At 49.6% G+C, this 27,726-nt stretch overlaps 10 protein-coding genes across 10 annotated transcripts; 2 read left to right on the plus strand and 8 right to left on the minus strand.

Annotated features, from left to right (window-relative positions):
• Positions 1–305: 305 nt before the first annotated feature.
• On the minus strand, positions 306–1,595 carry ALTATR162_LOCUS2526 (uncharacterized protein; the record flags this gene model as incomplete). The annotated part of the gene is made up of 3 exons (XM_043310132.1): positions 306–1,022; positions 1,092–1,213; positions 1,268–1,595. 3 exons carry the CDS (start codon positions 1,593–1,595, stop codon positions 306–308), a joined length of 1,167 nt encoding a protein of 388 aa, XP_043166067.1.
• Positions 1,596–2,386: 791 nt separating this feature from the next.
• Positions 2,387–2,876, minus strand: ALTATR162_LOCUS2527 (uncharacterized protein; the record flags this gene model as incomplete). The annotated part of the gene is made up of 3 exons (XM_043310133.1): positions 2,387–2,698; positions 2,750–2,800; positions 2,868–2,876. The coding sequence occupies 3 exons, from the start codon at positions 2,874–2,876 to the stop codon at positions 2,387–2,389; spliced, it is 372 nt and encodes a 123-aa protein (XP_043166068.1).
• Positions 2,877–3,550: 674 nt separating this feature from the next.
• Positions 3,551–4,455, minus strand: ALTATR162_LOCUS2528 (uncharacterized protein; the record flags this gene model as incomplete). Its single annotated transcript, XM_043310134.1, has 2 exons — positions 3,551–3,723; positions 4,098–4,455. 2 exons carry the CDS (start codon positions 4,453–4,455, stop codon positions 3,551–3,553), a joined length of 531 nt encoding a protein of 176 aa, XP_043166069.1.
• Positions 4,456–12,291: 7,836 nt separating this feature from the next.
• ALTATR162_LOCUS2529 (uncharacterized protein) lies at positions 12,292–13,506 on the minus strand (the record flags this gene model as incomplete). Its single annotated transcript, XM_043310135.1, has 1 exon — positions 12,292–13,506. The coding sequence occupies one exon, from the start codon at positions 13,504–13,506 to the stop codon at positions 12,292–12,294; it is 1,215 nt and encodes a 404-aa protein (XP_043166070.1).
• Positions 13,507–14,731: 1,225 nt separating this feature from the next.
• ALTATR162_LOCUS2530 (uncharacterized protein) lies at positions 14,732–16,995 on the plus strand (the record flags this gene model as incomplete). The annotated part of the gene is made up of 3 exons (XM_043310136.1): positions 14,732–15,658; positions 15,714–15,972; positions 16,022–16,995. 3 exons carry the CDS (start codon positions 14,732–14,734, stop codon positions 16,993–16,995), a joined length of 2,160 nt encoding a protein of 719 aa, XP_043166071.1.
• Positions 16,996–17,018: 23 nt separating this feature from the next.
• ALTATR162_LOCUS2531 (uncharacterized protein) lies at positions 17,019–18,438 on the minus strand (the record flags this gene model as incomplete). Its single annotated transcript, XM_043310137.1, has 2 exons — positions 17,019–17,873; positions 17,923–18,438. 2 exons carry the CDS (start codon positions 18,436–18,438, stop codon positions 17,019–17,021), a joined length of 1,371 nt encoding a protein of 456 aa, XP_043166072.1.
• Positions 18,439–19,115: 677 nt separating this feature from the next.
• Positions 19,116–20,244, minus strand: ALTATR162_LOCUS2532 (uncharacterized protein; the record flags this gene model as incomplete). The annotated part of the gene is made up of 3 exons (XM_043310138.1): positions 19,116–19,230; positions 19,286–20,165; positions 20,217–20,244. 3 exons carry the CDS (start codon positions 20,242–20,244, stop codon positions 19,116–19,118), a joined length of 1,023 nt encoding a protein of 340 aa, XP_043166073.1.
• A 584-nt stretch (positions 20,245–20,828) lies between these two features.
• ALTATR162_LOCUS2533 (uncharacterized protein) lies at positions 20,829–22,413 on the minus strand (the record flags this gene model as incomplete). The annotated part of the gene is made up of 4 exons (XM_043310139.1): positions 20,829–21,161; positions 21,206–21,734; positions 21,787–22,099; positions 22,149–22,413. The coding sequence occupies 4 exons, from the start codon at positions 22,411–22,413 to the stop codon at positions 20,829–20,831; spliced, it is 1,440 nt and encodes a 479-aa protein (XP_043166074.1).
• Positions 22,414–23,083: 670 nt separating this feature from the next.
• ALTATR162_LOCUS2534 (uncharacterized protein) lies at positions 23,084–24,393 on the minus strand (the record flags this gene model as incomplete). The annotated part of the gene is made up of 3 exons (XM_043310140.1): positions 23,084–23,633; positions 23,679–24,310; positions 24,361–24,393. The coding sequence occupies 3 exons, from the start codon at positions 24,391–24,393 to the stop codon at positions 23,084–23,086; spliced, it is 1,215 nt and encodes a 404-aa protein (XP_043166075.1).
• A 2,083-nt stretch (positions 24,394–26,476) lies between these two features.
• Positions 26,477–27,097, plus strand: ALTATR162_LOCUS2535 (uncharacterized protein; the record flags this gene model as incomplete). Its single annotated transcript, XM_043310141.1, has 1 exon — positions 26,477–27,097. One exon carries the CDS (start codon positions 26,477–26,479, stop codon positions 27,095–27,097), a length of 621 nt encoding a protein of 206 aa, XP_043166076.1.
• Between the last annotated feature and the right edge of the window lie 629 nt (positions 27,098–27,726).

Below are 27,726 nucleotides of genomic sequence, written 5' to 3' on the forward strand. Positions count from 1 at the left end.
GTAGGTTACTTACGGGTATACTGATCGTATGACCCATATCCGGTCGCAGATCTTGCAGGCTTCTTAGCCGCATCTATTGCTTCCTGCGAATGAAACATCTTTACAGAGGGCTGTGTGGAGTGTTCAAGATTGAGTTGCATGGGACATGCCAGATGTCGTGGCTGTAGCTTGTTGAACAACCTGGCTACAGCATTGGGTTTCCGAAACGCGTGGAAATCTCAGGCTTAGCGAACGCGCTCTTTCGTGACGCTGTAGTGAACAAATATATTTCCTTTCAGTTTGGTGAACGTGAAACAATAAAGAGTTCATACTGAAAATATTGCTGGGTAGACTATCAACACAGTCGAGCGACGAGGTCGCGACATAACGAATCTCTTCTTGCCAAAAGTTTCTTCCAACGTGTTGTGCGCTACGTCTATCGCGGATAAGAACTCGGAGAAGACGAGGATTGGTCCTGGGTGCTCTTCTTGCTGCTTCTGATAGCATGCTACAAACGCGTTCATGCGCGACGACTCCTTCCCTAATCTCTTCGTTTCTGTGCGGAGGACTATGCGATTCTTGTCGGCGATTGATGAACTCTTGGATTTCATTTTGTTGATGGCCTCTTGGATCTCGTCAGGCAGCTTGTCAGCTTGTTCCTCCCGGAGTACGAAGTCGCAATCGCCGAGTTCTCCATATCGGTATTCGAGGCACAAATGATGCACGATGGCCAAACGAGCATCGGTGATCTCCTTGAACGCCTGTGCAAAGGCGACGCTGGGGCTCGGATCCTCCTGCCTCGCCTTGAGCAGCTCTTTATGCTCTTCGCGGCGAGCTTCGTCCCATATCGTCATCGTCTTCTCTTGGAGGCCGGCCTCTTGCCTCGATAGGTCATGGTGTTTTGTCACCGTGATCGCCTCTTTGAAGTCGGCGACCGGTTTGCCGTCGAATTGTCCGTAGTCCTCAATCGGACTGTGCAGGCTTTGATAGACAAGGCAAGAATGGCGCGTAAGTAGCTGTGCGACCGCTCTTGGAGTCTTCTTCTAAAACGTTTGTCAGCTTTCCTACAAGGGCCGAATGCACTACTATTGATCGAGGAGCTTACGATATACGCAGAAGATCGGGACAGGTTGCAATCTGTTCCTGATCTCACACTCCCACATGTCTAGCAGACTTACTGGCACCACAATCAGATGCGGTATATTCGACTTCCTCTTGAGCGAGCCCAGAAATGCTGCATGTGTTAGAGACAAGAACCAAGGTTGCGCTTCAAACATCTCTTGCTTACCCAGCATGATGAATGTCTTTCTCGTATCCATCTCAAGGCCTTGTAGCATACCGGTTCCGCCGGCTGCATAATCGTCCAGCATTGTGTTTAGGGCCTGGGCTTGATACTCCTTCAGCACCAGCGGCTTCTTTGCATTCTCTAGACATTTGGGCGTGTTGGTGTCGATGCCCGGGCGCTTGGCAGTGTCGAGTGGCCTTGCCGCACCCTTTTTCATAAGTCCAAAGGCCTCTTGCAGGACTTGTTGGCCCAAGTCGGCTTTTTCCGTCGAGCTTCCGGTTTGTTTCAATCTTACACCCGGACGGCCAAGGATCCGTCCATCCTGTCTCATGGATGACGCTTTCACCACGGCCGCCAAGCATATCTAGGTATGCTGAAAGGGTTGGTTGGCCTGGGAGGACTAAAGTGAGATATTGTTCGTGCGACTCTTGGCAGGTACAAAGATAGTGTATGAGATCAGGAAAAGGAAAAGAAAAGTATCCAGTTGAATATACGCCCACGGGGCCACGGTTCCGTAGGGAGAGGCGCGTGCGGGATTTTCAGCCTTCCCCGTGACAAACAGACGTCGCCAAGACCACGTGCGCGTGATTCTTGCAACTTGGATTCCAGTCACCGACTCTTTTGATATAGCTCTACATGCCAAGGACTTGGGACTGCCAACAACCGAGGACGTGATGGAGGGAAAATCGGGGCTATAGTCAAGTCACCGACAGCAAATATTGATCTGATAGCGAAAGGACGAGTGTGAGATAGTTTTCTTCTGGCCATGATCGTGTCCAAGCATGACAAGCGACAGTGTTAAGAACTATATTGCCCATACAGACTCCAATCTTTCGTGCGTTCTCTCGTGTTGTACACAGGCCCTTGCCATTCTCTTGCCTTGATACACGCTGGTGTACTACCCAAGGACCAAAGGCAAGTTCACATTTTGCGTGGCTACTACATGTGTGAGAGGCTTCTCCCGCTTTATTCATCAAGCTCACTAGGCACATGGAGCTCAACACGTTGGTCAAGTCTTTGTCTTATCGGCTATCGGTTGGAGCCTTCATATCTGTCCTTGGTGACCCGAGCGCTTTTTTCATCCTCGTCTCGCATTCTACCGCGCGACTCGCCTTCGCTAGCCTAATCTTTGCAAGCGGCCTCAATGGGAGTGCCATGGAGGAGGTCGACGAAGTCCAATAGCTTGAGGGCTTCCTCGGCACACTCTATCTGCATGTCTTTATCAAAATCCGGCACGACCCCCTGCAAGAATCTGTCTTGTTCCTTGCGGTTCTTGATACGGGCCTCCAACTCTGCAATTTGTTCGTCGAGATGCTTTCCCTCTGCCAACTCATGCTCCAGTTTATCCTCCAGAGAGGCCTCAGTTGGTGCCGCCTGCTTGTTGTTGACGGCGGGTTCCTTGCTGGCCGGAAGCTCGAACTCGCGTGTGGGAGTCTGGAACTGTCAGTACATGCTCAGATAAGTTCTGTTGGGATAACAACAAACCTTTCGATTCTCGTGAAGCTCGGCGACTAGAGATTTCTTGGGGGTTATCGGCTGGTTCTTGTCAGATTGCCAGACGTCGCCTTGAACGCTATTGTTTCCACGGTTAATGGTCACTCACGTCGGCCATGATGTTGTGTCTTGTTGATGATGAGCTTGACAGTTATGGTGGAATTGTCGTGTAAGTGTGGAGTAAGTGTGGTGGAGATATAATAAGGTAGTTCGAGTGAGTGAAGTTTCGTGCGCACGTAATACCCAGGCGGTGTACACACCGGAGGTGAATGAAATTACGCGGACTAGTGCAAACGCTCACCCGGACCCACTCTTATCTAGGCTATCGTCTTCTACCTCCGAGTACAACCTCTTCCCCAAACTGAACATCTACTTTCCACCAACTCTGGTCGCGTGCACCACACTGACAGAACATTATCGACACGACGTCTTCTGCAATAGCTCTGGTACTTGAACGGACAACGAGCGTATAGACTAACCCTTTGTACTAGCTGATAAGCTCTCTCTTTCTCCCTCTTCGATGCGCTATGAATAGTAGATTTATAGCACACCTAGCGTCTACATAGAAAAGCCTGTAGTCACTGCTTTGCCCTAAGAACCTTATGCTACGGCCTGTCTTTAGTCTAACCTTGTACCATTAGCAATATGTAGTAAATATAATAACTACGTACAACTATCTCCTCGGTCTGCTAGCCCCGTGACGCTTAATAGTTGTCTTGTGTCAGGTAGTGGTAGCATATATCTTAATCGACACAATTGGTGTGTTGAAAAGATGGAAGTCCTATAGATTGACTACAATTCAGACTTGACATAATTGTCCTTCTCCGCACTCTCTCCAAGGTCTTTAGCCCATTGGCCAACTGTCTTCACTTCGTCCGCGATGATCGGCCATATCAGGCCCGTCGCAGCATCCTTATGGGCATTTGAGAAACCGGCCGTAGCGTCGGATCTGTTATCGTGCCGTTCTGTCAGTCGTGTACTATGGAGTTGTGGGCTCAGGGCTTACAATAGCGTCACATGGTATCCACTAAGGGCAATACTGTTAGCTTCAAAGGCACATGATGCGATCTCATCGCAAAAGGAAAGACACTTACAGCTCTCGCCCATACCTTGCCGTGGATTCGAGGCAGGTGTTCGCAATCATTCCTGCCATTACTAGATGGGTAATCTCGCGTTGGTGCAACTGATAATCGAGGTCGGTGTTGGCAAATCCACTAATCCATTTAGTTAATAGTGATAGCACAAACTAGCAATCAAGAAAGCATGGTACTCCATCTGGTATATGCTTGTTCGTTCCTTAACTTGACTGTTCTTACTCACCTGCTATTCCAATGCTTACTGACTACTACGTCCTTGTTGCCCAGAATGTCTGGCTCAAGACCGGGATATATCTCCGCTCCCCAACTTCCCTCTTCAATGGCCTTAGACTCGTTCAATCCCGTCGTTGTTGGATTCATGTGACGCCATCCTTCGTATTTGCCCTGTTTCCACGCCTGATGCAACGAATAATAGATGGGTATGCCGAGTTTGCGGGCTGTTTTGACAACGTCGTGTAGGTGAACTAGGGTATTCGTCGTAGCCATCGATTCGCTGACGAAGCCATTAAGTTTTCCCTTGGGGTGGAGGAATTCATTGTAAACGTCGGTAAGAACTACAGCAGTTTTGCCAAAAGGAGCCGAAGAAATTGAAGATGCCATTGCGATGTGAGTTCTGGAGAAATGCAACGGATTCGAAGAAGATTTGTATGTAACGACAGGTTTGGCCGATCACGTCATCATTGCCTCGCTATCGTAAAGTATGTGTACAGTTACCCCGGGATCAGCTCGATGACAAACCAAAAGTGCATCAGCGAACCATCTAACAACGCTTACTCATCGAACAGCAGATGACATTCGATCAACAGCTTTGCTGCGGCTTCGAAGAACTTACCAAACACGCGGCATCATAGTAAGATTGCGTGGTTGTGATCGACCGCTAGGAAGAAAGGTGATGGCGCGCTGTTCTCTGGGAAAAGGCTTGAAAATCTTAGCTCCGCATAAGCTTCGACTGCTGCGACGGAGCGCTTACGGATTTGTTCAGTAAACATATCTGTTGTGGCTTGAGAGGGTCGGGTTGGAGATCGTTTAGTAATCGTATCGACTGGCCCGTAAAGAGCGTAGCGCACTCGCCTATTTTTAATGCGTGCCATGCGGGAACTCTACCGGACATTCGCTGTTGAAGTTCACATGTATGACGTGAGAAACCGGTGTCTAAGAAGTACCGGCAGTCTGATATCCGATATGTCGTGCTTATACATCGGGTGAGGGCAGGTAGTTACGAAAAATCGTTCTTAGCAAGGAACCATGATTTCGCTTTGTTGAACATATAGTACTTGGTAGACCATCATAACATCCAATATAGATCGGGATCACTCCCCACATCGATCAATATCACCAATCATCAACGTCAAATCTACAAGATTCGACGTGACCTTTTCGTGGCAGTCACTCTGCTGTAAGGGTGCGATGGGTTGACCATAAGTGCAAGGTATAACAGTAATGAATTCGATAGAGAAGCTACACTACGCTTGCGCTGAGTCTATGTATCACGTAGTGCTAGGTTCGAGAAACTTCTAAGGGTCCGTGGAGCGCCGATGAAGCCCCGACAACGCTCCGAGGGTTGCAGCCTATCCCAACCAGCTATAACGAAGGCCACAGGCCAAGTACTACTAACCAAGGCTTCAGCCTCTTACAGTACCCCCCTTCTTAGGCTTAGATCCCTCCTGTGTGGCGTGTTTCCAATCTTTGAGAGCATCAGTCTCTTTCAGATTTACGGCTGGTTCCCAAGTTGGATCGGGATAGCCTTCCCATTTTACCAGGTACTGCTTTCTGTGCCCCTGGCCTCTCTCCTCCAGGATCTCCTCTACCAGATACATCTCTTCTCCATCCACCTCAATAGGCTCTGGCTCGTTATCATCTTGTGGCTGACTAGGTAACGGGTCCGATGAAGCGAGCCTCAGCATGTTGACGTTGAATACTGGATGAACTCGTCCAGGAGTGTTTAGCTTGACTGCGCTTGGTCCTACAATCTCAAGTACCGTATACTTCAAGTTCTTCCAGTCAAGTTTTCTGCTTGGCCTCTTAGTCTTAAAGTGGTCGCCTAGCTTTAACCATACTTTTGTCACCAACTCGCAATTGAGGAGCTTGTTTCCGTCTCTTGTTAGCCTGCAGTTCTTGGTCTTGTTGGGCCTCTCCCATAATCGCTTGAGCTAGCTGAATGCTCTGCCTCAATCTTTCTACGATGTTCTCAGCCTTTTCATGCTCGTCTTGCACTCTCTTTCCCTTGGGCTTGTTTTCCGGGCCGTACTTAATAGCAATCTGAACAGGGTCCACTTCGTATCCGTGCTGCATAAAGAATGGTGACATCCTTGTAGACCGCGCTTCCCTTGCTGTAATTGCGATTTTAGCCATTCCTAGGTTGGATTTCCAATTGCTCTGATTCCAGTCGCAGAAAGCGCGGAGGTAGGCTTGTACTGTCGCGTTCATTCTCTCCGTAGATCCATCGGTCTCTGGGTGGTATCCTGACGATAGTCTTCGCTCAATACTCATTAGTTCACAAAGCCTAGCCCACATGTGGCTTACAAACTGTGAGCCTCGGTCTGAAGTAATGTAGTCCGGTAGCCAGTGGTATGCAACGACGTGATTCATGTACGCCTTAGCTACACTCTCTGTCGTAATGTCTGCTAAGCCCATAAGTACTACGTCCTTACTAAGGCGGTCTGTTACCACCATTAGGTTGGTACAGCCTCACTTTCAGGCAAGCCAGTTATAAAGTCCATAGAGACTTCCTTCCAGATGCGTTCAGGAATTGGTAAAGGCCGTAGTAGCCCTTGGAGGCCATCTCTCCAAGGCTTCACTCGTCCGCAAACAGAACAGTTCCGTACATACTGGCGAACTGAGTTGCTTAATAAAGGCCAGAAATACTCCCGTGCAACAGCTTGGTATGTGAGGTTTCTTCCTGGGTGTCCTAAGGCCCTTGACGAGTGCATTTTGTGTATGATGCCAGTCCTTAGAGGTTCACTGTCTGGTACCCATTTTCGATCTCGATATAATAGGTTACCAGAGTCGTCCAAGCGACACTCTGAGATCGATAGCTTGAGGTCTAAAGCTGTTGGAAACTTGCGTTCACCGTCCCTAACCGCTTTCCAGGCCGCTTGGTACACCTGATCTTTTTCCCTAGCTTCCTCCCATAGTTGCTCTAACCTGTGTTGAGCTGGTGGGGTTGGGGGTGCAGACACTGGGTAGGAGAAACTGTCGGTCTCTCAACACTACACCGAAAGATCTTCAGTGCTTCGTCGTCAGCTGGGTCTTCGTCTATCGTAGCAGTAGCGGGTTTAAAGACCTGCAGGAAACGTCGAGAGATCCGTGCATCTGAACCATTAGCTGGCATATCCTGATGTCTTCTTGAAAGAGCATCGGCTCTGACATTGTCAGCTCCAGGCCGGTAGGCGATCTCCATGTTTGGGAACTTTCCGAGAAACTGGGCCCATCTCATTTGGCGTTCGCTGAGCTGCCGAGGCTTCCCAAAGTACTCTAGGTTCTTGTGGTCGGTAATTACCGTGAACTTCTTTAAAGACCTCAGCATTCCGTCCCATTCAGCTATGCAGCAGATTACTGCAAGCAATTCTTTATCGTGGATTTCGTAATTGCTCTGAGCGCTAGTCATCTTTTTTGAGTAGTAGGCGACTGGTCGTAGCAGCCCTTGGTCATCGTACTGAGATAGTACTCCAGCAACTACGTAACCAGACGAGTCAGTCTCTAAGATAGTCTCTCGATCCGGGTCCCATTGAGCGAGTACTGGTTCGGTAATAAAGATCTCTTTTAGCTTGTCGAACGCCTGTTGCTCTACTTCTCCCCATCGGAAGGTAACATCTCCAGTTAACCTTGTAAGTGGAGCTGCTATCTCTGAGTAGTTCTTGATAAAACGTCGGTAGAAGTTCGCAAATCCTAGAAAGCTGCGCACTCCCTTTACGTTCACTGGGGGTTCCCATTCCTTAATAGCCTTAACCTTGTCAGGATCCATTTTCAGTCCTTTGCCAGCTTCAATCACAAACCCAAGGTACTTTGTACATTTAACGTCGAACTCGCATTTCTTGATATCCAAAGGTAAACCAGCTTTGCCCATGGCCTCAAGGACCTTGTTTGTGTTTTGCTGGTGCTCCTTCAGGGTACCGTTGGTGTAGATCAAGACATCATCCAGGTAGGCTGAGCAGAAGTCGTCCATGTACTCACGAAGCGTCCAGTTGATATACCGCTGAAAGGTGCTAGGTGCGTTTGCCATACCAAAAGGGGTGACTAGCCACTGTATAATCCAAATCGGGTGCGGAAGGCTGTCTTCCATTCGTCTCCCGCGTTGATCCTTATCCTGTGAAAAGCAGCTGATACATCAATCTTTGTAAACCATTTTGCTTTAGCGATGTTGTTAAAGGTCTCCTGGATTAGGGGTAACGGGTATCGGTCCTTCTTGGTGATTGCGTTAAGAGCTCTATAGTCTACGCAGAAGCGTAGCCCTCCTCCTGGCTTCTTTGCGAATAACACTGGAGAGGCAGCTGGGGAGCTGCTTGCTCTGATCCATCCCTTGTCGAGGAGAGATATCAATTCCTTGCGTAAGACTAGGAGCTCTCCTCTGCTCATGTTGTACAAGGGGCCCCAGGGTGGCTCCTTCTCCTTGCCATTCTCATCCTTCTCTAGTTCAATCCGATGATCAATCTCCGGTCCGCGCAGAGGAGGCATCTTTGCAGCTGTTTTGGGGTCAAAGATCCAGGCCATGTGCTGGTGTGCTTTAGGAAGATAAGACATAACATCAACCTTCTTCTTTGGGGCTAACGCTTCTCAATGTCTTGAAGAGAGGCTGCGAATATCTGTACTGTCTTGTCGTTCTTCGAGCGCCGGATGTACGTGTAATAAGCTGTTGCACCAATGCGCTTCAGCCGTAGGTCCTTCGGGATAGGGCGGTCCTCTGTGCTAATAAGGCGGATCCTCTGGTGTGATGAATGGATATAGATAGACTTCTTCGATGGAGCAATAGTAACTTGTCTCTTGTTCATCCACGGGCGTCCAAGTATAAGATCATACCCTGGGTGTGAAGGCGCAACGTATCCCCATATAGTGTCCTTGTAGCCTTGAATGTCGATAGTAAGCCTAGCGACTCTTCTAATAGTCCCAGGCTCTTCGGTAACTCCTTCCAACACGCGGGGGGAGATAGGTAGGCACTGTAAACCAGCACGTTTAACAAGGCGGGGCTTATAAGAGAGTATGAGAGATTTCCAGTGTCAATTAAGGTTGAAGCAAAGGTATGCTGGTCAACTAGTGTCTCGACAGTAATCCCATTGCTGCCCATGTCCTTCTTAAAGGATGCCCACTCTTTTGCCAAATTGTGCTGACTTACATGCAGCTCTTGCCGGTGACTTTGGGCAAGAGCTAGTCTTTCCCGAGTCGCTGTCTTCTTCTAGGGTATCCACACTACTTAATTCCTCGTCACTACTTGGTTCCTCCTTCTGGGCTTTCCTGCTCTTCCTTTGCTCTGTAGTCTTAGAGCTAGAGGCCTTTAGCACAGCTGTCTTTTTGTTCTTTCCTTCTTCTCAGGTAAACCTTTATCCTCTGCACAAGTAGCAGACACATGTCCTCTACGTTTACAGTTAAAGCAGCGTCCTTCACGGCGTAATCGGTCATACTCAGAGCTGCTGAGTCGGCGGGGCCTCCCGGATCTCCCTGTGTATTCTACACCTTCCATTCTATCCTCTAGTACTGGGGAAGGAGAACGGTGCTTGTTCCCGTGTTCTTTGTTTAGGGATCTGTCTTCCCGACGGCGGTTCTGGTTCCCTTGGTATGCAAGTCCATCCGATACAGCTGGTCGGCGATCTCGATTGCCCTGCTCTGTAGCTCCTCTAGATCCTTGCTCTTTAGGCCTACAAGCTTGTCCTGGAGCTTGTAAGCGAGGCCTTTTCTGAAGATCATCATCTTCGTATTCTCGTCCAGGCTGCTGTTGGAAAGCAGTAACTGTTCCCGGAAGTCCATCACGTAGCTACGGATGTTCTTGTTCCCTTGCGACATAGACCAAAGCTTGTCACGAGCTCTCTCCTCCTTGTGTGGATCTCCAAACATCTGATCAAAGAACTCAAGAAGTTGGTTAAAATCCCATTTGCCAGATATTCTCATCTGGCTTATGTATGGCAGGGTCAGAGTAGCAGCTGTTCCTTGAGTCTCGCGAAGGCATAATCACATGCCATCTTATCGTTCTCGAAATCATTCTTGTCATTTTCCACTTTAGCTGTCAGCTGCTGGTGGAAGACCTGGTATTGCTTCCTTGTACCATCGAACATGTCCGGGTCAGGCTGTCGGCGGCGCTTTGCGGCGGTATTAACGGTGTTTGCGGGTTGTATCGCAGCTAGAAGGGTGGCCTAGCCATGCCGGCGGCTGTTCGTTTGGGTTTATGGTTGTAGTTGTAGCTGTAGTGGCTGGAAGATGTAGGTCTCCTGTCTCCATGGGCGCTGAATCCTCATTGCTCTGGGGAGTAGAGACATTGCTTGAACCAGCCCTCTGCAGCGCAGTTCTCATCGTACTCAGATATGGAAAGCTTCCTGTACTCTTTCCTGGACTGCAGGCTCATCCATCCCCTGGGCCCTACATAGGTTCTGAGAGATCCTCGTATCTCCTCATTGCTTACACCGTCGTGGTACAGTTGCGTTATCTGTACTGCCAGCCCTACTGCAGAGGCATCCGCTGCTGCCATTGTGCCAGTGTAGGTAGGTCGATTTCTTGGGCCACGCCTTGAGTAGTGGACTTATCTAACGGTCTTCGGTAGACCTTTCGGTTTCTGGTGCTGCCTAATGTCCGCGACGATGGCAGGCTTATCCAACGATCCTCGGTGGACCGTTCTATATTTCCGGGTGCTTGTACGTGTACCAAGCTGTGTAGCACTGCAGCCAGTTGCAAGTGCTCTTCGTTAACCCTCGGTGGGTTCGAAACGGCTTAACTGAGATCGGTTCTTTGATCACTCAGTATCTTCAATATATCGCTCTAAAAGGCGTCCGTCTAGATGTAGCTCTAGGGGGCTTCGGTCGTCACTGCTATGGAGGTTACTCCAAAGAGGCTAGTTCGACGTAGCGGATGCTACAGAAGGATCGAATTCAATTGTAAGGGTGCGATGGGTTGACCATAAGTGCAAGGTATAACAGTAATGAATTCGATAGAGAAGCTACACTACGCTTGCGCTGAGTCTATGTATCACGTAGTGCTAGGTTCGAGAAACTTCTAAGGGTCCGTGGAGCGCCGATGAAGCCCCGACAACGCTCCGAGGGTTGCAGCCTATCCCAACCAGCTATAACGAAGGCCACAGGCCAAGTACTACTAACCAAGGCTTCAGCCTCTTACATCTGCCTCACGGTGTTGGGCATTCTCTGGACTGTTCGCGCGCTTGACCTACCAGAGTACGCTGGATTGAATACATCCCCTGAACAATAGCATACACGAAGTTACCCTTCACAATCCAAAGTCGCTGCGCAAGATTTGGAACCAGGACACCCGGGACGGCTTAATCAATTTCGTGAGCAGGCTTCAGAAGGATAACGAGACAGAGGTCGTTATCTTCGAGAGTGACGTTTCTCGGTATTTCATGGGTCATCTTGACTTGACAATACCCAACCTTGGCATGTAGCATGCTCCACTCTTGATGTGCGTATAATTGAAAACCATTGCAGCTGATTTGGGGCCTTCATTCATCTTCGAGATGGGAAGGTTACGCCAAGAGTAACGCGAACTTGAAGATCCGTGCACTGACAAGTTAGAACTGAAAGCACTTTTCAAATGCACTCACAAAGAGATCAGCAAGTTCATCGAGGGCTTGGCGGATGAATTGTATACTGATTGGGTAGCCGAAACGCAGCAGTCGACGCTAGATATCGAAGGGCCTAACTGATTTGGTCCTCACCACGATCGGTTCTTTGTTGGTCAGCTTCTCTTTGAGTAATCGCGTTGGCAGTGTATATAATAGCAACGACGATTGATGAATTTACAGTCGTGGATCAGACTAGTGAGACATAGAGTCACAGCGGCCTTTCACTCGTTCACGTAGTATAATGAAGAAAAGTCTATACACTTTGGCTTTGTCAAGCTGTCTCGCCTTAAAATGTTTGCCGTCTGTTGACTCAAAATCTCACGTGAGACGTCAATTGTAAAATCAAGTGGATGTTAATGCGAACGATAAATGGCGACTTTCTTGAACATTCTATTGTTGTGATTACTGTGTCTAAGCTACCGCGCGCGCTGAGATACTACACGTATGTTGAAGCTGATGAGATATCATACAAGACGAGAATATACTATCTGAAGGTTCCGTCGGCTACCTTGGCGCTCGCAAACTGTTTCAAGAGATCGTAAGCCGCGTTGACAGTTGCAAGCTCCTTGTGCAAAGTTTCCACGTCTTTACAAATTGATGTTGTAATAGTCTGATGTCTTTCAAGGCACAGTCTAGTATAGCCAAGAGAGGTTTCAAGCTTATCTTTCAAGTCTTTGATTTGATCGGTTAAAAGTAACATGGTGTGTGCGCACGTACAGGGAGCGTTGACTTGATTGGAAAGCACCTCGATACGACTTAGTAGTCCTGTCATTGTGTTGCGGAGAGAGTCTATCTTGGCGAGAGATGATTCCTGGCATTCCTTTCTTTTTTTGTAGGATGAAACGACATATGTTGTAATCATTGGCGAATTCGTCGTTGCTGTTGTTAAGCGCTCCGAAGTCTGTATGGGTATAGATTAAGCGAAGCAGTGCTGTACAAGCAAACTCTAGACGTTGGAGGTTGCTTTCTAGGGTTCTCTCTTTGTTCTTTACGTCCGTCACTGCTTCCTCTAGCTCCTCCTGCGTTGGTCGTCGTCGTAACTCAAATATATTCTCTCCAAGAGGCTGGACGTTGGCCGCAACAGCTTGTTCTAGATCCTGTCGAGTTGGCTGTTGTTGGAGCTCAGATATCTTGTCTTCAAGAGGCCGCACGTTGGCCGCAACTGCAGCCTCTAAGACCGCTTGAGTAGGCCATTGTTGAAGCTGGGTGATTTCTGCATTCAGCGTCTGGTCCGTCTCCACAACAGCCTGTTCCAGGTCTTGTTTTGTAAGGCGTTGTTGAAGTTCCTTGATGCTGAGATGTAGCGGACCCGTGGCAGCAGTGACCGCATCATCCAGATCCTCTTGAGTGGGCCTCCTATTCAGCTCCGATATTAGAGTCTCTAGAGGCTCCTTGACTGCCTTGATATCTTCCTGCAAGTTCACGAGGTATTGCTCTCGAAGGTTGTCGGATATCGACCTTTCGAATGCAACTTCTCCTTCCAAAGAAACCATTCTTGTAGTGGCGTTCGTCCACTGTTGGAATGTGGGGCGCAACTGCAGTTCCTGTATCTTGGCTTTGAGATCCCTCACCTCGAGGCTCTGTGCTTTCATCTCTTTCTTGACAGCCCTTGTCCACGTCAGCTGCTGTACTGTCAGCCTGTAGAGTTCAGCCTTTTGGGTGTTGAGTTGCCGCAGTTCGTTGTTCGCGTTTGTGTACTCTGTGATCTCGCCTTCTATCGCCTCATTGGTCTCTTCATCAGGCGTTTGCTGGACTTCCGGTTCTTCTGGTCTGTTCGCGTACGGGTTGAGTAGGCTGATTGTGCTGGTAGCTGCCAGCATTGCCGCATGCAAACGGTTGACCATGTGGGCCGATTTTGCTGCATCTCCCGACATTGTATAATGTTGAGGAGTGTTGGAGGAAGCCGCGACATGGACCTGCAAATTTCATTTCATGGAAAAGGCAGCTGCGGCAGGAGCTGCACGTGGAAGCAGGCACCACGACACAACAAGTGAACTCCACTACACATACAAACAGTTCTTACCACATATCAAGAAGCACTTCCAAATGAGTCTAGCCTAGTCTAATGAGTAAGAGTTGAATGCACACATGCCCGTCAGCTTCGGTGAATGGTGTCGTAACATCGAGGTTTCTTATGAGCAAAACTGGCGGCATTATTGAACTCATAAAACCCTGTAGCGGTCTCGTGTAAATTAACGTCACCCGAACTGCAAGAAATTGCGAACCGATGCGCAATGCTTGCGTGAAAATGATGTGTGACCATGAGCTTTTGCGGTTTGTGAGGCGGTTTAGATTTCGCGTGGCCTTGGAGCTGTCGGTTATTGAAGACACCGATGCTATAACCGAAAGGTCACTGCACCCCGCAGTATCCCCGTAAGGGCCGAAGATGTCATGGGCCACTTGGATCTACTGTACTCCATCACCGCCACGGTGCCGCCATATCCAGCCTTATAGTGGCCACACCCAGCCCTAAAGTGTCTACAGCGTCGGCTGCTCGGTCGTCGCCTTCTGTGTTACCATAAGCAAAGACACTATTTGCATCGGCACCTCGAATAACAACAGTCCAATTGGCAATCGGTGCCCTGTTTCCCGTACGTTCCGGACGCTATCGAGTTCTGGGATTGAAAACCCTCGCAATCGATGAACTTACCATACAGACATGCATCGGAAACCCATAAAACGTCGCAAGCTACACGAGCATGTCGATGCAGTCAAACACGTTGACGTGCAAATATTGCGCAGAGACTTTCCAGCGCAATGGTCACCTCCAGCGTCATCTGCTTCGTCATACAGGCTCGAAGCCTTTTAGCTGTAGGATATGCAAGAAATCTTTCTCAAGAAGGTATGCAACTCAATTTCGACCATCTGTCGCAGCGAAATACTGACGCATGAAGTGATACGCTATATCGGCATGGTCTCACACATGCCCGCCTTGAATTCCCGCAGAGTGATAAGAAAAGAGCGTCAAGAGCATGTACTTCTTGCGTCAAGGCAAAACAGCGCTGCTACGATCGAAAGCCGTGCATACGATGCGAACGAAAAGGACTATACTGCGACTTCTTTGACGATCAACGCCCGAGTCCCATCGCTCCTGTTCATATGACAAGCAATCGACCTCCGGCTCAGGTATCCTCCGAGACTATCGACGAACATGAAAACGTAGTAGTGCCACCTAACTTAACGCCAGGTCCGGATTTTGCGACTGCTTCCCTCGGCTCAACGTCGCAAGATTCGGACACTGCGCTGCTGAATCGTTCCTCTGTTTCTATTTCCGTGGGCGAGCCTTTATCCGAGGACGTAAACGGTACAGAGTGGCCTAGTCTTTTGCGTCCACCGAGCTCTAGTGAAGCGGAAGATTATGGCCTCTTCGTCGACTACCAGTCACACGACTTTCCCTACTTCAATGAGATGTCGTACAATCTCAATCTACCATTTGCTTGGATGATGCAAACACACCAAAGTCCCTCTCCGACTCAACATACTTTGGAGTTTGAAACACTGAATCCTCCCACGCCCAATCATGGCAATTTGGTTACCCCCGAGCCCACTGATAATCCTGAATTTAGAAGGTCCAGTATAAAATCCCATACTGCTACTGAGTCCCGCAGGAGGAGCTCCGACAAGGCCGCAGACGCATCACAATCTCACCTGGCACATGTCTGTCCATCCTTTCCTATGCTCGAGGAAGACGCATCACGGAGCGCTAGCGCCGAAGTCTTCGGCCATGTAAGCAGAATTCCTGAGAAAGCGTACGCTGATGTGCGCTCCTTTTACATATTGGAACGCGGCTATGATGACAGGTCGTTTCCTCACTCCCGATTGCTCCATTCCTTTGCAGAGTTGTACTTCGAGTATTTCGATCCTTGCCTTCCATTTTTGCATCCAGTCAGAGTCGAAAGAGACGACCTATCCTGGATCCTTTTAATGGCCGTGGCTGCTATCGGAAGCCAGTACTCCGAAGTGAGAGACGCGCCTATGTTCACTACAGTCTTCCATCACTTGCTGCGGAAGGCTATACAAGCTCATGTAAGTTTGCATTTCTACTATTGCTGTGCTAGCTGACTTGTTATTTCACCTCCAGGCTATCACAAAGAGAATGGAAATCTCATTCGTCCAGAGTGTATTGTTGCGGGATGTCGGACTTATCTCCTCCGGTCTCAAGTTAGACCATGCTGTATTGCAGCGAGAGAGAAGTCTGATCACGAGCCTATGTCGCTGTTTATCGACTCACGCTGGCGCTCCTGACAACGAAGAGTATACGGTCAATCAGGAAATGGACCATGAGTGGCTACCCTGGTTGCTAGCTGAAGAAGTCGTCCGCCTCATGCATTGCGTATACAGTAAGGGAGAGAAACCCAACAGATACAGCATTAATAACATCTCGAACAGCATTAGAATGTTTCCAGTTGATTCTGTTCGACCAGCGTCCACTCTTCAGACTCACAGACTTCGCTCAACGTTTGCCTTGTGGGGATGCTATCTGGAGATGCCGCACTGAAAAATCATGGAACGAACAGAGGCATCGCGAGGTAATAAATAGCCAACCTGCTAAGCTCGACCATTTCTCGAGTAACATACGCATATTCAGCCTCTACGCCAACGAAAGAGCGACTTTGGATCAGGTGCAATCATCACTGCGCTTGGGCTCCCTGTTCAAGCCCGAACTAGGTATTGACCTACATGATCAGGATGTCAATTCTAACCGAGATAGATTGCTAGCCTCTGGAGCCTCGCTAGACGATATCACGTACCTAGACCAAGTGATTCACGACGCTATCGCATCTAAACATCTTCCGCATCATGCTGGAGAACAGGCCTTGCAAGACCCTATCGTACATGTTATATCCATACTGAGAGACATCCCGCTACGTACAATATACGCCTCTGTAGGTTGGCAAGCAAACGTTCCTGAGATGCAACGAACAAGAGAGGGACTTAAAGAGTACTTGCGGTGCAACCCAATTACCGCTAGGATCTGCTTGTGGCACGCAGCTCAGGTCTACTTGTCCATGCGAAATCATCGCTACCCCGCATACTATGCATGCCTTTCGTTTGTCATCGCCGTCACTTATATCCTTCTTTATGATCAGATACTAGGAGAGACACACCCGCAGGGAGATCTTATCCGTTTGGACAAGTTGAAAGAGAAGACCGACGCAGATATATGGGCAAGAGATGGTGAGAGTTCAAGAGTACATATCACAGGCATCGGTATTTTGAACAGCACCGAGAGTAGTCGAAGATTACTTGTTGGAGCCGCAAACATTCTACGGTCTCAGAGACCGTGGCGAAACATGTCGGAATCCCTTGCAGACTGCTTTGCACAGATGAGCGAGGGACGAAGGCCACGAGCCGGTTGGTAAATCGATCCCAGCGTGGACAAGCCCTATTCTTCGCTCTTCTGTGGGAAGACGGTCAGGTACAACTTCAGCAACGGCATGACTAGCTTAGCTACGAAATACACCACAGTACCCAGGAAGCCATCCAAATTGATATTCGGAAAGCTAGTCCCCCCGCTCTTCCGTACCCATGAGAAAGCTCGCGGCATCATCGCCTTCTCGTACTTCTCACACGAAATCTTCACCTCTTCGTACGTCGGATGTGCCGGGCTAATGTTAGCAAGAAAGTTGAGGTGAAGCAGCTGAGGAAGCAGGTCAGCGCAATCTGCCATTGCCTGGTTACCTCCTTGGCCGCGGTTGGGCTGCATAGCATGCATGGCATCTCCCACAACCCACACCCGAGGATGTCCTTTGTCGCTTCCTGACTCTCGAGCCCGTCTCCGCCAGTCTGCCTTGGGCTGTGTACTCGCGCGCAGCTGCGTCACAAGCATGGCGGTATTGCCGGTGTCATCGTCTCTGATGTCGACCATGCTGTGGAACTCGGGAGCCCAGTCCTTGATCGCATCATGGCAAACCTTCTTATGGTCTTCGATCTCCGAGACTTTCTTGTAGGGAAGCACATCAGACGGAACAACTAGACCCCAGTAATAAGATGCTTCCGACTCGTTGTATTGTAACGGAACTTTCTCGTCAGCTATCTGGTGCCGTTCGTCCGCAGCCTCCGCTCCTGGAAGATATAGAGCGTAGTAGAACGAGATGCTTTTGGAAAAGACCATAATCGGTCCTTGGCGCAGTTTTGGAGGCAGACTCATCATGCGGTTGACTGGAAGGCTACCTTTCGACAAAAAAGCCCAATGGCTGTCTAGAAGTTTGATGTTGTTCAAGCCAAGCTGTCGATTCACCTAAACAGCCGTTAATCTCACTTCTACGCTTACGTCGTGTCGCACCAACCTTGGAGTTCGCGCCGTCAGCCCCTACGAGCAAATCGCCCACATCATGCGTACCATCGGAGAAGTAGACTTTGACTCTCTCGTTTCCGGTTTTCTCAGTAAAGATCTCGTAGCGGTCAAACCCTTTCCCATACTGGATCGTTCCACTCTTCTTAATGGGTCCCAATAGTATGTCTCTCAGAACGACCCTGTTAATACCAGCCGACTTTGTGTACGTCGGCAATTGCGCTAAGTCGACGATTTCTTGGAATCTTGTGTTGTATAGCGAAGGTGCTGTTGCTTGCGCGCCGGATGATTTTCCAAGTTTAGCAGCTATCCTGTCAATGTGATCGTTGGTTAAGCATGCGCGAAACCCTGCCTGGGACCCAGGACCTAGTCGAATCTGGTAACCCTCTCGATTAGAGTCTGCTTTGTCGCGCTCGTATACCATGAATTGGACGCCGTTGTTGCGAAGACCGTTTGCTAGGAGGGCGCCTGCAAGGCCACCACCAACGATGATGACTTTGAAATCTGCCATTATGATAAATAGATGTCGAAGTCCACGAGTAGATTAGTGATTGGTCATGTATAGCTGAAGGGAGCTGGACGTGCGACTGCTTATAACCACGGGAACTCATTTGGAAGATCCCGACTTCAAGTCCCAGCGCTCATCCCGGACACCGACAATCCAATGCTTCCACAGACGCGGGGTTCTTCCATCAGTATCACCGACCGGTTTTGCCGGCTTATAGCCAACGTGTCGTGAGAATCTAACGCCATGCGGAGATGGGTCGTTGAGTACGGACGTGTTCATTGGTCCCACCCTGGGCCGCCGGCCCCACAGGCATCCCCGCGAAACTTCACGGCTTTGCACAACGACCGCTAAGCCATCCAAAACAAAGTTAGAGATGTTGTTACCTATGTTTGGCTAACACCTGAAACTTTGCCTCCATTGTCGACAGGAATATGGCAAGGATGTCCGGCGTACACGCGACGTCGAAGGTCTCGACATCACCAGAAGTAGCACAAGTAACAACTCCCCTCGTGTTTACACGAAATGAACAGCACACGGACTGCTATCGTCTCAAGGAGAGTAAAATTGTGAGTTTCCAATCCTTGCTCACATGACTATCACAGTAGCATCAATGGGACGCCTTCGGGAGATCTTAGTATCAATTCGAGAATGGCCAGATACTACTGAAGCACAGCGTGTAGTTAGATGTTCAAGTCCATGCGTCGCCCTGGCGTCAGAGCCAGTACGCCCGAGGTCGTCTCCTTCTCCACACTTGTCGTAGCTCCCATCACATCTACTTTATATGGTGCGATACAACTGGGCCAGCGATCAGCGATAAACACTCGCAACACGGGATTATCAATTGACATACCTATCATCGTGCAGGCACCATATCACCGTCTCCGGCTGATGAAGCCAACGAACTTGTTTCACGGCGAACTGCGCTGCAGACCCGTCAAAAGGCCGTCCATCGTGGTTGGCGCGTCCTGCGATACCTAGAAGCGCGATTTTTGGCTTCGGCTCTATTCTCGAAAAAATACCCTCATAAGCACCTAGATGAGCGTTCCAAAATATTGCGCTACCGTTGATGATTATATTGAACATAAGCTGGCCACCGTCGCAATGCGAGAACAGATTGGCATTCCGATCGTGGACATAGTCGAGGAACGAGCGCATTCCGTCGTTAATCTTATCCTGTGGTACAAATTTGTCCAGCTGTAGGAGACCATATTTCATCGCATTGGTGATGTCCAAAGTGCAAGTGTAAGGGGAGGCTTCTCCTGTGTAGACAACTGCAGTGTCCATGACATCAGGATGAGGATTGGGCAGAAAAGCATGCAGTGATGGCCAGACATGTACTGCAAGTGAAGCAAGAGAGTGATCAGGCATCTTTGGTTGATCTGGAAGCGTTGCAGCTGACGGTACTTCGCCGCGCTTTGCCTGATCTCTTACAGCACGTGTGAAGAGAGGTATACGTTCTCCGCCAGACACGGGTAAGAGCTGCTCGTCCGGGACACCAGCAGAACGAAGCAGATTGATAGCTTCGCAGTTGGCAACGACAATGGCACCAGTCCGAATAGCGATGCGATCGGCTCCGGGGAGGTGGTCAAAGTGGGCGTGAGAGATGAAGATGTAATCTGCTTCAGTTACATCATCGACTGCCAAGTATTGTGGCAGTACAGATGGCCTGTCAAGCCATGTATCTAAGAAGATAGTAATACCACCGGTACGCAGCCGGAAAGTTGTCGCACCTATTCGAATCAGCGTTCCGACTCACCGCACGCTCTCTAACGGAAACGTACCGAACCATTCTATAGTAGTACCCGTCATTGTGGTGTTCATTGATTCAGGACGTACTGTATCAGTCGGGTGTGTTCGAAACAACTGTGTATGTATGGGATCGTAGTCACGCACATACTTTATGTCTCACACAGGGGCCTGTCGGATACTGGCGATTGGGTGTGAACGTAGCCGACGGGGAATGCGATGCGACACCAGGCCGCTTTGGGCCACCGTGGAACACAGCGGGGTTGGAAAGCACGAGCATATGGCCATTTTGGTGTGCGCTATGATGCCGTCGGGCGCTGCTTGCGCTTCGTGCATCGCCTCATACCTTGAAGCTGAATGACAACATCTTTCGCATCCCAAATTCGCAACGTTGCTCATCAAATACTACATGGCTTCACTGGTTTGACGACTGCGAAGTAATTGCTGTTGACTTGTAATCTTGGCGCTACGCTACTTGTGAACCTTTCCTGAACAAATCAGGCATCTGAAGCGCCCAATGCGTTGGTCTATCTCCATGACGGCGATAGCGTCTCTTCGGTGTACAAATCTCCTTCTCAAGGCTTACGTCTCGTCCTCGTAGACGATAGCACGGATCCCAGTCCCCTCGAACGCGTTGACAAAGTAGTCTAGAGGCTTAACATCTGACTCCGTGAGTTTTTTATCAAGTGCAAAGCGGAATCGGTTGACCAGCATTGCCTTGCACCCTTGGAGAAGGTCACAAGATACCTCTCTAGCTCCTTCGCATCATCATTGAGCCAACGAGCGGGGTTGAACCTTCTAGCATCTTCACCCCAGATACCTTCGTCAAAGTGCATGGTGTAAGCAGACATGCCGATAACGGCTCCGGCGGGGATCACCTTCTCGTCAACGATGAGGGGCTTTATTCCATCCGGTACAATTCGTGGAAGTCGTCCAGGCACTGCCATGGCGTAACGCAATGCTTCCTTAACACAAGCAGTCTGACAATGTTAGCTGGTTATCGCAGTTCAATCGGAGTGCATACCAGATATGGAAGCTGTTCTAATCTGATAAGCTCGAAATCTTGTTTTGTCACAAAGCCAGCATCCTTCAACTCTTTTCTCAGATGCTCAAAGATGGTAGGGTTTTCTATCATCTCGTAGATAGCTACAGCGAGTGTAGATGCCGTCGTATCTGAACCTGCAACCAGGATATCTGTCGCTTCAGCCAGTACCAGGTCGTCGTCTAGGTATTGCATGGAATCGAACACGATTTCACGATCCAGGTTTTTGCCAGAACTTTTTAAACGTCTGAAATTGGCAACGGTACCTGCAACGGCACAAATGAGGCCCTGAAACTTTGCTGCCGGTTGGCTAAGTTTCGCCGCGACAGTGGGTGGGCACTTGTTGATGATAGTTCGGATGAGAGGGAAGTACAACAGGTCCCATAGTGACTCGGCGGCCAGGTCAAAACATTCGATAAACGGTGCGTTGAACGTATTGTCTTCCGCTTTGGTCAGTAGATTGAACGACTCCCCAAAAGCAACTTCCGTGATAAAGTCGATTGTCAAACACCTGTGGCTATCTTAGTAACTGGTTCTCGATCACCTTGTTTGGGTGGCAGTACCTGAAAGCGTGATACAGGTTTATCGCGCCATCGCCCTTCATTTCTGACATCCTATCGCACATCATATTGGCCTTGGTAATCAAGGTTTGATTCATTGCCCGCACGGAAGTTTTCGAGAAGAAGTTGCTGAGAAGCTTGCGTCGCACACGGTGTAAATCCCTGTCGTCCTCGACGAAGACGGAATGTGGCGTATTAAAAGAGTCATAAAACGACTTCTGCTTACGGAACGTATAGCGCTGCGAATAGATTGTATGGTAAAGTGTAGGGTCGGTAATGTGTAGCTCATTTGGTCCGATTCGAAGCACGCGTGTGTCTGTCCACGCTGTCAATGGCCTGTTTGAGGGTTTTCTTATAGAACATACTGTATTTCTGGTGAAGCTGCTCAAAAGCCTCCTCGATTTTACCACTCTTGCTCAAGGGATACTGCCACCACGTTGAGAGGACTGCCTTGTATGGGCCATCGAAAGACGCCAATGGGTGAAAGTAGAGTAAATAAACCGCTCTGATGAGCCACAGAATGAGCGTGAACAAAATCAGGTACGTTGCTAGTTCAAGAGAGAAGCATTTTTCCAAGGCAGGGCTCGCCCAGCCTTCCTTGAGATGAGGAATGATGTTTGCATGTAACATCTCGAACCGCGATATCGTGGTAAGTGCAGACTTCAAACCATCTTAATTGATTCTCTCATTTATACTTCAGTTACTGTCATTTCCCGAACGTGGATGAGAAAATGCCCCGGTGTGTTCACTCGGCGTTGTGGAGAAGGGAAGTCTGCAGGCCATTCGCTGCCGACGGGGCAGACATTCGGACCTTCTTATGGGCATGATCAGAGTCCCGACGGGGCTGACACCCGTGCGACCATTATCCGGGATCCTAAGGGGAGATCGTTCGATGTACGATGGAGTGTAGAAATGCCAGTCTTGTACTAGTTGCGCGGCCCTCGCGTCGAACAAGAGGCCGACCCTATCCCCTAGTTGCCTCGAGGTGACACGGCACCAGATTCAAGCATAGTCGCGGCTGGCCACAGGCATCCGGAAGTAGGAGCGAGACAGTGATGCATGCGATTAACGACGGTGAGAGCACTTACGGGTCAACACGTGAAAATTATTCGTTGGTGTGCGATGGAAAGGGAATGTTGACCACTGGAGGATATACATCTTAACTTGAATTAGTCAGATCGCTCTCTAGCGCCGAAGGCTCGCTTCTGAGCCTGTGTTACGTCATTACATTCCTCCTGCAATCCTCCATCGAAAAGCTTCCCTTTGTTATATTCTCTCAACCTACGATTTCCTGGGAAAATTATGCTGCAGACTCGGCTGTATAGCCCTCCGGCCAGTGTCCTGTCATCCCGAAGATGCCAGTGGCCCTACTTCCGATCGCCTTCTCCATACCGTACCTAGCCACTATCTTCTCCCATTGGCCCACCGTCAAACTGCCATCCAGCACCTGCGGCAACGTTAATGCGGACAGTGCTGCAACGTCGCAACTCGCTCCCAAGTGTGGCCGGACCTGGATCAACGCCTCACCTACCAGCAGCAACTTTCCACCATAGAACGAGGCCTTGGTATTATCGAACGCACGGACAGCAGTAAGAAGCGGCAATTTGTTTGAATCATGAAAGATCTTCTTCCATGTTGCAGATAACGTGGCTTCTCTTCGTTCCAGCTGTGACTTCCAGACTTCCGGGCGTAGCAGGTTTCCAGGGACTGTGACATTGTGACGGACACCGTCAACATCGGTCATGTAATCGGCAAAAACCGGGGTCGATGCATCGCATGCGTCGTACCAACACCATTCAATGACTCGCTCGCCTGGTCGCATGTTTCCAATCTCGTTAGGCGACATGTATCTGGAACGCGTTAGCTATAGCCAAGGAATTGCGGTCTGAACATACACCACAATGTAGCTGCCGTCAAGCATGCATTGAGGCATCTTGCCCTCGATCGCGCAACGCAGTTCTTCGGGTGCGTCCAGTTCTGGGATGTGCGACCTCCAAGCCACATAGCCGACGTACTCGGTTTTGATATCGGGCAGCACGAGGCTACGGATGTGCGAACGTGCACCATCAGCTGCGATAAGGAGGTCTGTTGTCATCTGTTCTTCGACCCCGTCCTTGCTTTTGTACGTCACAACGAGGTGGTCGTCTTGCTCGACTAGCCCATGCACCTCGCATCCACACTGCATAGTCACAGACCCGTGTCCCTCGACATCTTTCTCACAAGCCATCCACAGCAGTCCGTGGATGCCCGCCCAACACGACGTGCGCAAATCATATGCGAACGGCACGTCGGCGAGTACATTGCCATTCTTGTCGATGATAGGGAATGAAGGGTTGCGGAACAAGATATCGTCGAGTCCAATATCAGGTATGTACGTTGCGACGAGCTTCTGTGCATTTGGCCAAAGGGTCAGGCCTGCAGCTCGAGCTCGTAGCCGTTCCTCGGTGCGCATCTCAAGAACCACAACGCTGTGGCCATGGGACTTTAAGACAAGCGCATGCATGAGCCCGGCTATTGAACCGCCAATCTGTCGACAGACTCAGCTTCATAGTAGGAACGCGTTCAGGAACAACTCACCACAACTACGTGTCTATTCACTGGTCCCGCCATTTCTGTTCGGTTTTCTACGCACAGTTAGGGAGCAGTGGATGAAGGTCCGAGTAGTCCCATTTGATGCGCAAACGGCCCTTTTATGGCATTGTTGTTGGGAGCAAGGGTTGTATGAACTACCCACCACTAGCGAAACCGTAGGAAATCGTCCGTATGGCATAGCTACCACCAACATACTGGAGGACCTGACCCAAGGCGCGATTATTTGCTGAAGCGCGATTATTGGATGGACTGACAATCAGCATGTCAGATATCGCGCGAGTAGAAACGGTTCGCATACACGGCATGCGGCGCAGTCACGTAGTGGCTTCGCCTATCTTCCATCCTTCCCAGATCAGCCAATAGGAGCGTTACATCGAGCCATCGCACTAGTTCCTTTCGAATCCGCGAACTTCATGTCGGTATTGTTTACTGAGATGATATAGCGACCCGTGTTCACGTCCTTCACCTGAGTCGTGCTGGTGTATCGGTTATCTTCCTCGCCTGTGGACAACCGATAATTGAACTGTGCCACTTAGTCACTTCCCCACGTTTGTCGTAGCAACACATTCTGATATTGCTGCCCCAAGTGCGTAAAACCCCGGCCTTCTCATTCCTCTTCGCCTTGCTATGCGTAGGACATTTGCATCCATCGACTTTGACCAGAGTGTTGAGGCTTCGCTAGAATCATCGACCATAGCATGCTGATCTGTTCGCAGGGGTTGTAGCTTCCTACATGGACGCTGAGCCATTAATTCCTCCTATCAAATATGCCATCTTCGCAAGGGATTCTGTAGGAAAGTGGTGTTGGTTTGGAGAGCCATCCATTCGGGTAATCGCTGCCGGTGATCGGCGCGGATGATACTTTGTCGCACAATTCCCCTACCCTTGATCTTGGACACCTGGAACAAGCCTTAAGTATAGTGTCCTCTTCCGCTACCGGTGTTGCTTCACCAATTCAGTCCATCACGATTACCTCTCTACATTATCATCGATACTCTTATCACACTACCCTGCTGCTGTTTCAGCGTCTCTCTTCCCGACGCCTTGTTGCCGGCCGTTGGTCGGTGTCGAAGCAGTCGCTCCCCAAATTCATATTCCTTACGCTTCGACGGTCTTCGCGCCCCCAGCCTGGGTCTGGTTGATAGGTATTGCCTTCTTGAAACCCGCTCAACCTCCTCCGATGCTCAGTGTATACCGCCCCGCTATAACTCACATCGCGGTCACGGTTTGTATCGTGGTGTAAAGGATGGACATTGCGTACATTTCGAGGACCTTGCGTAGAGACATTCATATCATTTCACATGTTCTGAACAGTGCTGTCCGGAATACGTCCCTGCTTTTGCTTCAATCCCAAATCACTAATTTTACGTCGAAGAGTGCTTGACTCAGTCTCTAGCATTGTGAAGCATCCTCGTAGCTTCGCGTTTCGGATATCGTATGCTTGGATATGTGCCTCCATCTCTTGTATCTTGGTTATCATAGCGCTAATCTCGCGCCCGTAATCGGCTGTCTCTGCTCTCATCTTGGTATGACATTGTTCGATGGCTACGTTTTCGTCGAGTAACATACTCTTTTCTCCTAGGTTGGGGATACGTCCTGTTGGCGTCAAATTATCGGTTGAAGACGTGATCGCACTGTAAGATGTTAGTGGAAACCTCCTAGGTGCTTCGTGGGATAGATTCACAGCGGCGGATCCAGCATTGGTACCGCCTCGCTTCTTGACTATGATATCGTTGAAACTATATCAGTCATCTCGATATTGCTAGGACGGCGGCTGAGCCGAGTATCACGCGCGCAATCGTAGGTGTTGTTCAAGGCCATATAGAGATAGCGAGAAGCTAGTGTGGAGTCAGAAGAGCCTAGATACAAAAGGCCTGAATAGAGGATTGTGGTCGAGCGGGAACGTTATCTACTAGCGCGATAGTATACCGACAGGCCTTGGTACCGTAGGTGAGCAAGAATATACTCCATACTGCGAAGCCGACGCCGTATCATTCGCCCACTCTCACACCGACATTGCCCCTCCCACCATGCATGCTTTGGAATCAGCCTAATTCAGGTCCCGCAACCCACTCCAAACAACTCAATCGTATTTGACACAATGCCGCGAGGTGGCCTCATTCGACACCTCTTCAAGCATGGCTCACACGCAAAGTCCAGGTCCGAGGCACAGCCACCAAAGACAAATGAATCCGGAAAGCCCACAGCAAACACATCCAAAATCATCCAGCGAGCCCCGTCACCGCCGCGGACACTCGAACCAAGTACCATTCAAGTTCTTCCTGAGGTCGCCGAAGAAGAGCCTACTTCCGCAACTGCACCGTCTCCTGCGTCTTCGAGTACAGGTAGCACGGTATCCGACCTTGCATCCGTAATAACTGTTTTCGCAGCGCACACGCCTGTGCCCGCTATCGACTTCGCGACTCTCCCCGTGTGCGACCTCCTCTATGCCGCCATCGATAAGGCCACAGCGGCAACAAATGAGCACATTGGTACACTGGAAACTACGGTGGCGCTACTTCTGACTATCACAGGATTCAGTGGAACGGTCGAGGTGCTAAGGCGGGAGATGCAGGATAGGAAGAGGGCGCGCGAGACTAAGATTGTGGAGCTGGAGAGGTTCGACGAGGCCGTCGAAGGTATGAGGCTTCCGGGTATGGAGGAGAGACTGGGCAAAAACAAGGCGAATGTGTCAGACGGCTGTTTGAGTCCGCAATACTGAAGCCGTAGCCACTGAGATATTTTGTGCCCGTCACATACGTAATGATTGCTCATGGTAACGACAACGTGGGCGGTCTATTCATTTTCAAGCATGTTTCACGTTGCTTTTGATAATACACTGCCTTGTTTTCCAGCTACATATCATTGCGACGACTACGTTCGAGCACTGTACAGGGTCTGCGGTCATGCAATAGGGCAAGTGCTTCTATTACTCAAACGCAGCACTGTACTATTGAACAGGAGAACGCCACGTTCATCAATTCGGCGGTAGGAAAACATCTGCGGTAAGGCTTCAAGGTTATCAATTAAAGTTTATGAAAGCCAGCGCACCTCTCGGCACAGTCGACATGAAAGTCCGTATCGAAGCTTTGATCGTCGCTTTCAAGCTGCTTAAAAAGTGGGCTGCGATTCTTACTGGTAGCGTCGCTCTGCAAAGGCGATTGTATTATCAATGGCAAACCTGGCGGTCTACAGTCGATAGGGTTCGGCGAGAAGTGTAAGCAAGCTTGTTGCATGTAGAGCTGTTGGAACGTACACTGACTTTTGTGAGTTTATATGTACGTTACGCATGGTTTCAATGTCATAACGAAAGGCGCCAACGGGACCTCGTCCATGGTGGGGTCGAGGTCT

The sequence above is a fragment of the Alternaria atra genome (assembly GCF_907166805.1).
Source record: "Alternaria atra isolate CS162 genome assembly, contig: 21, whole genome shotgun sequence".
NCBI classification, from domain to species: domain Eukaryota; kingdom Fungi; phylum Ascomycota; class Dothideomycetes; order Pleosporales; family Pleosporaceae; genus Alternaria; species Alternaria atra.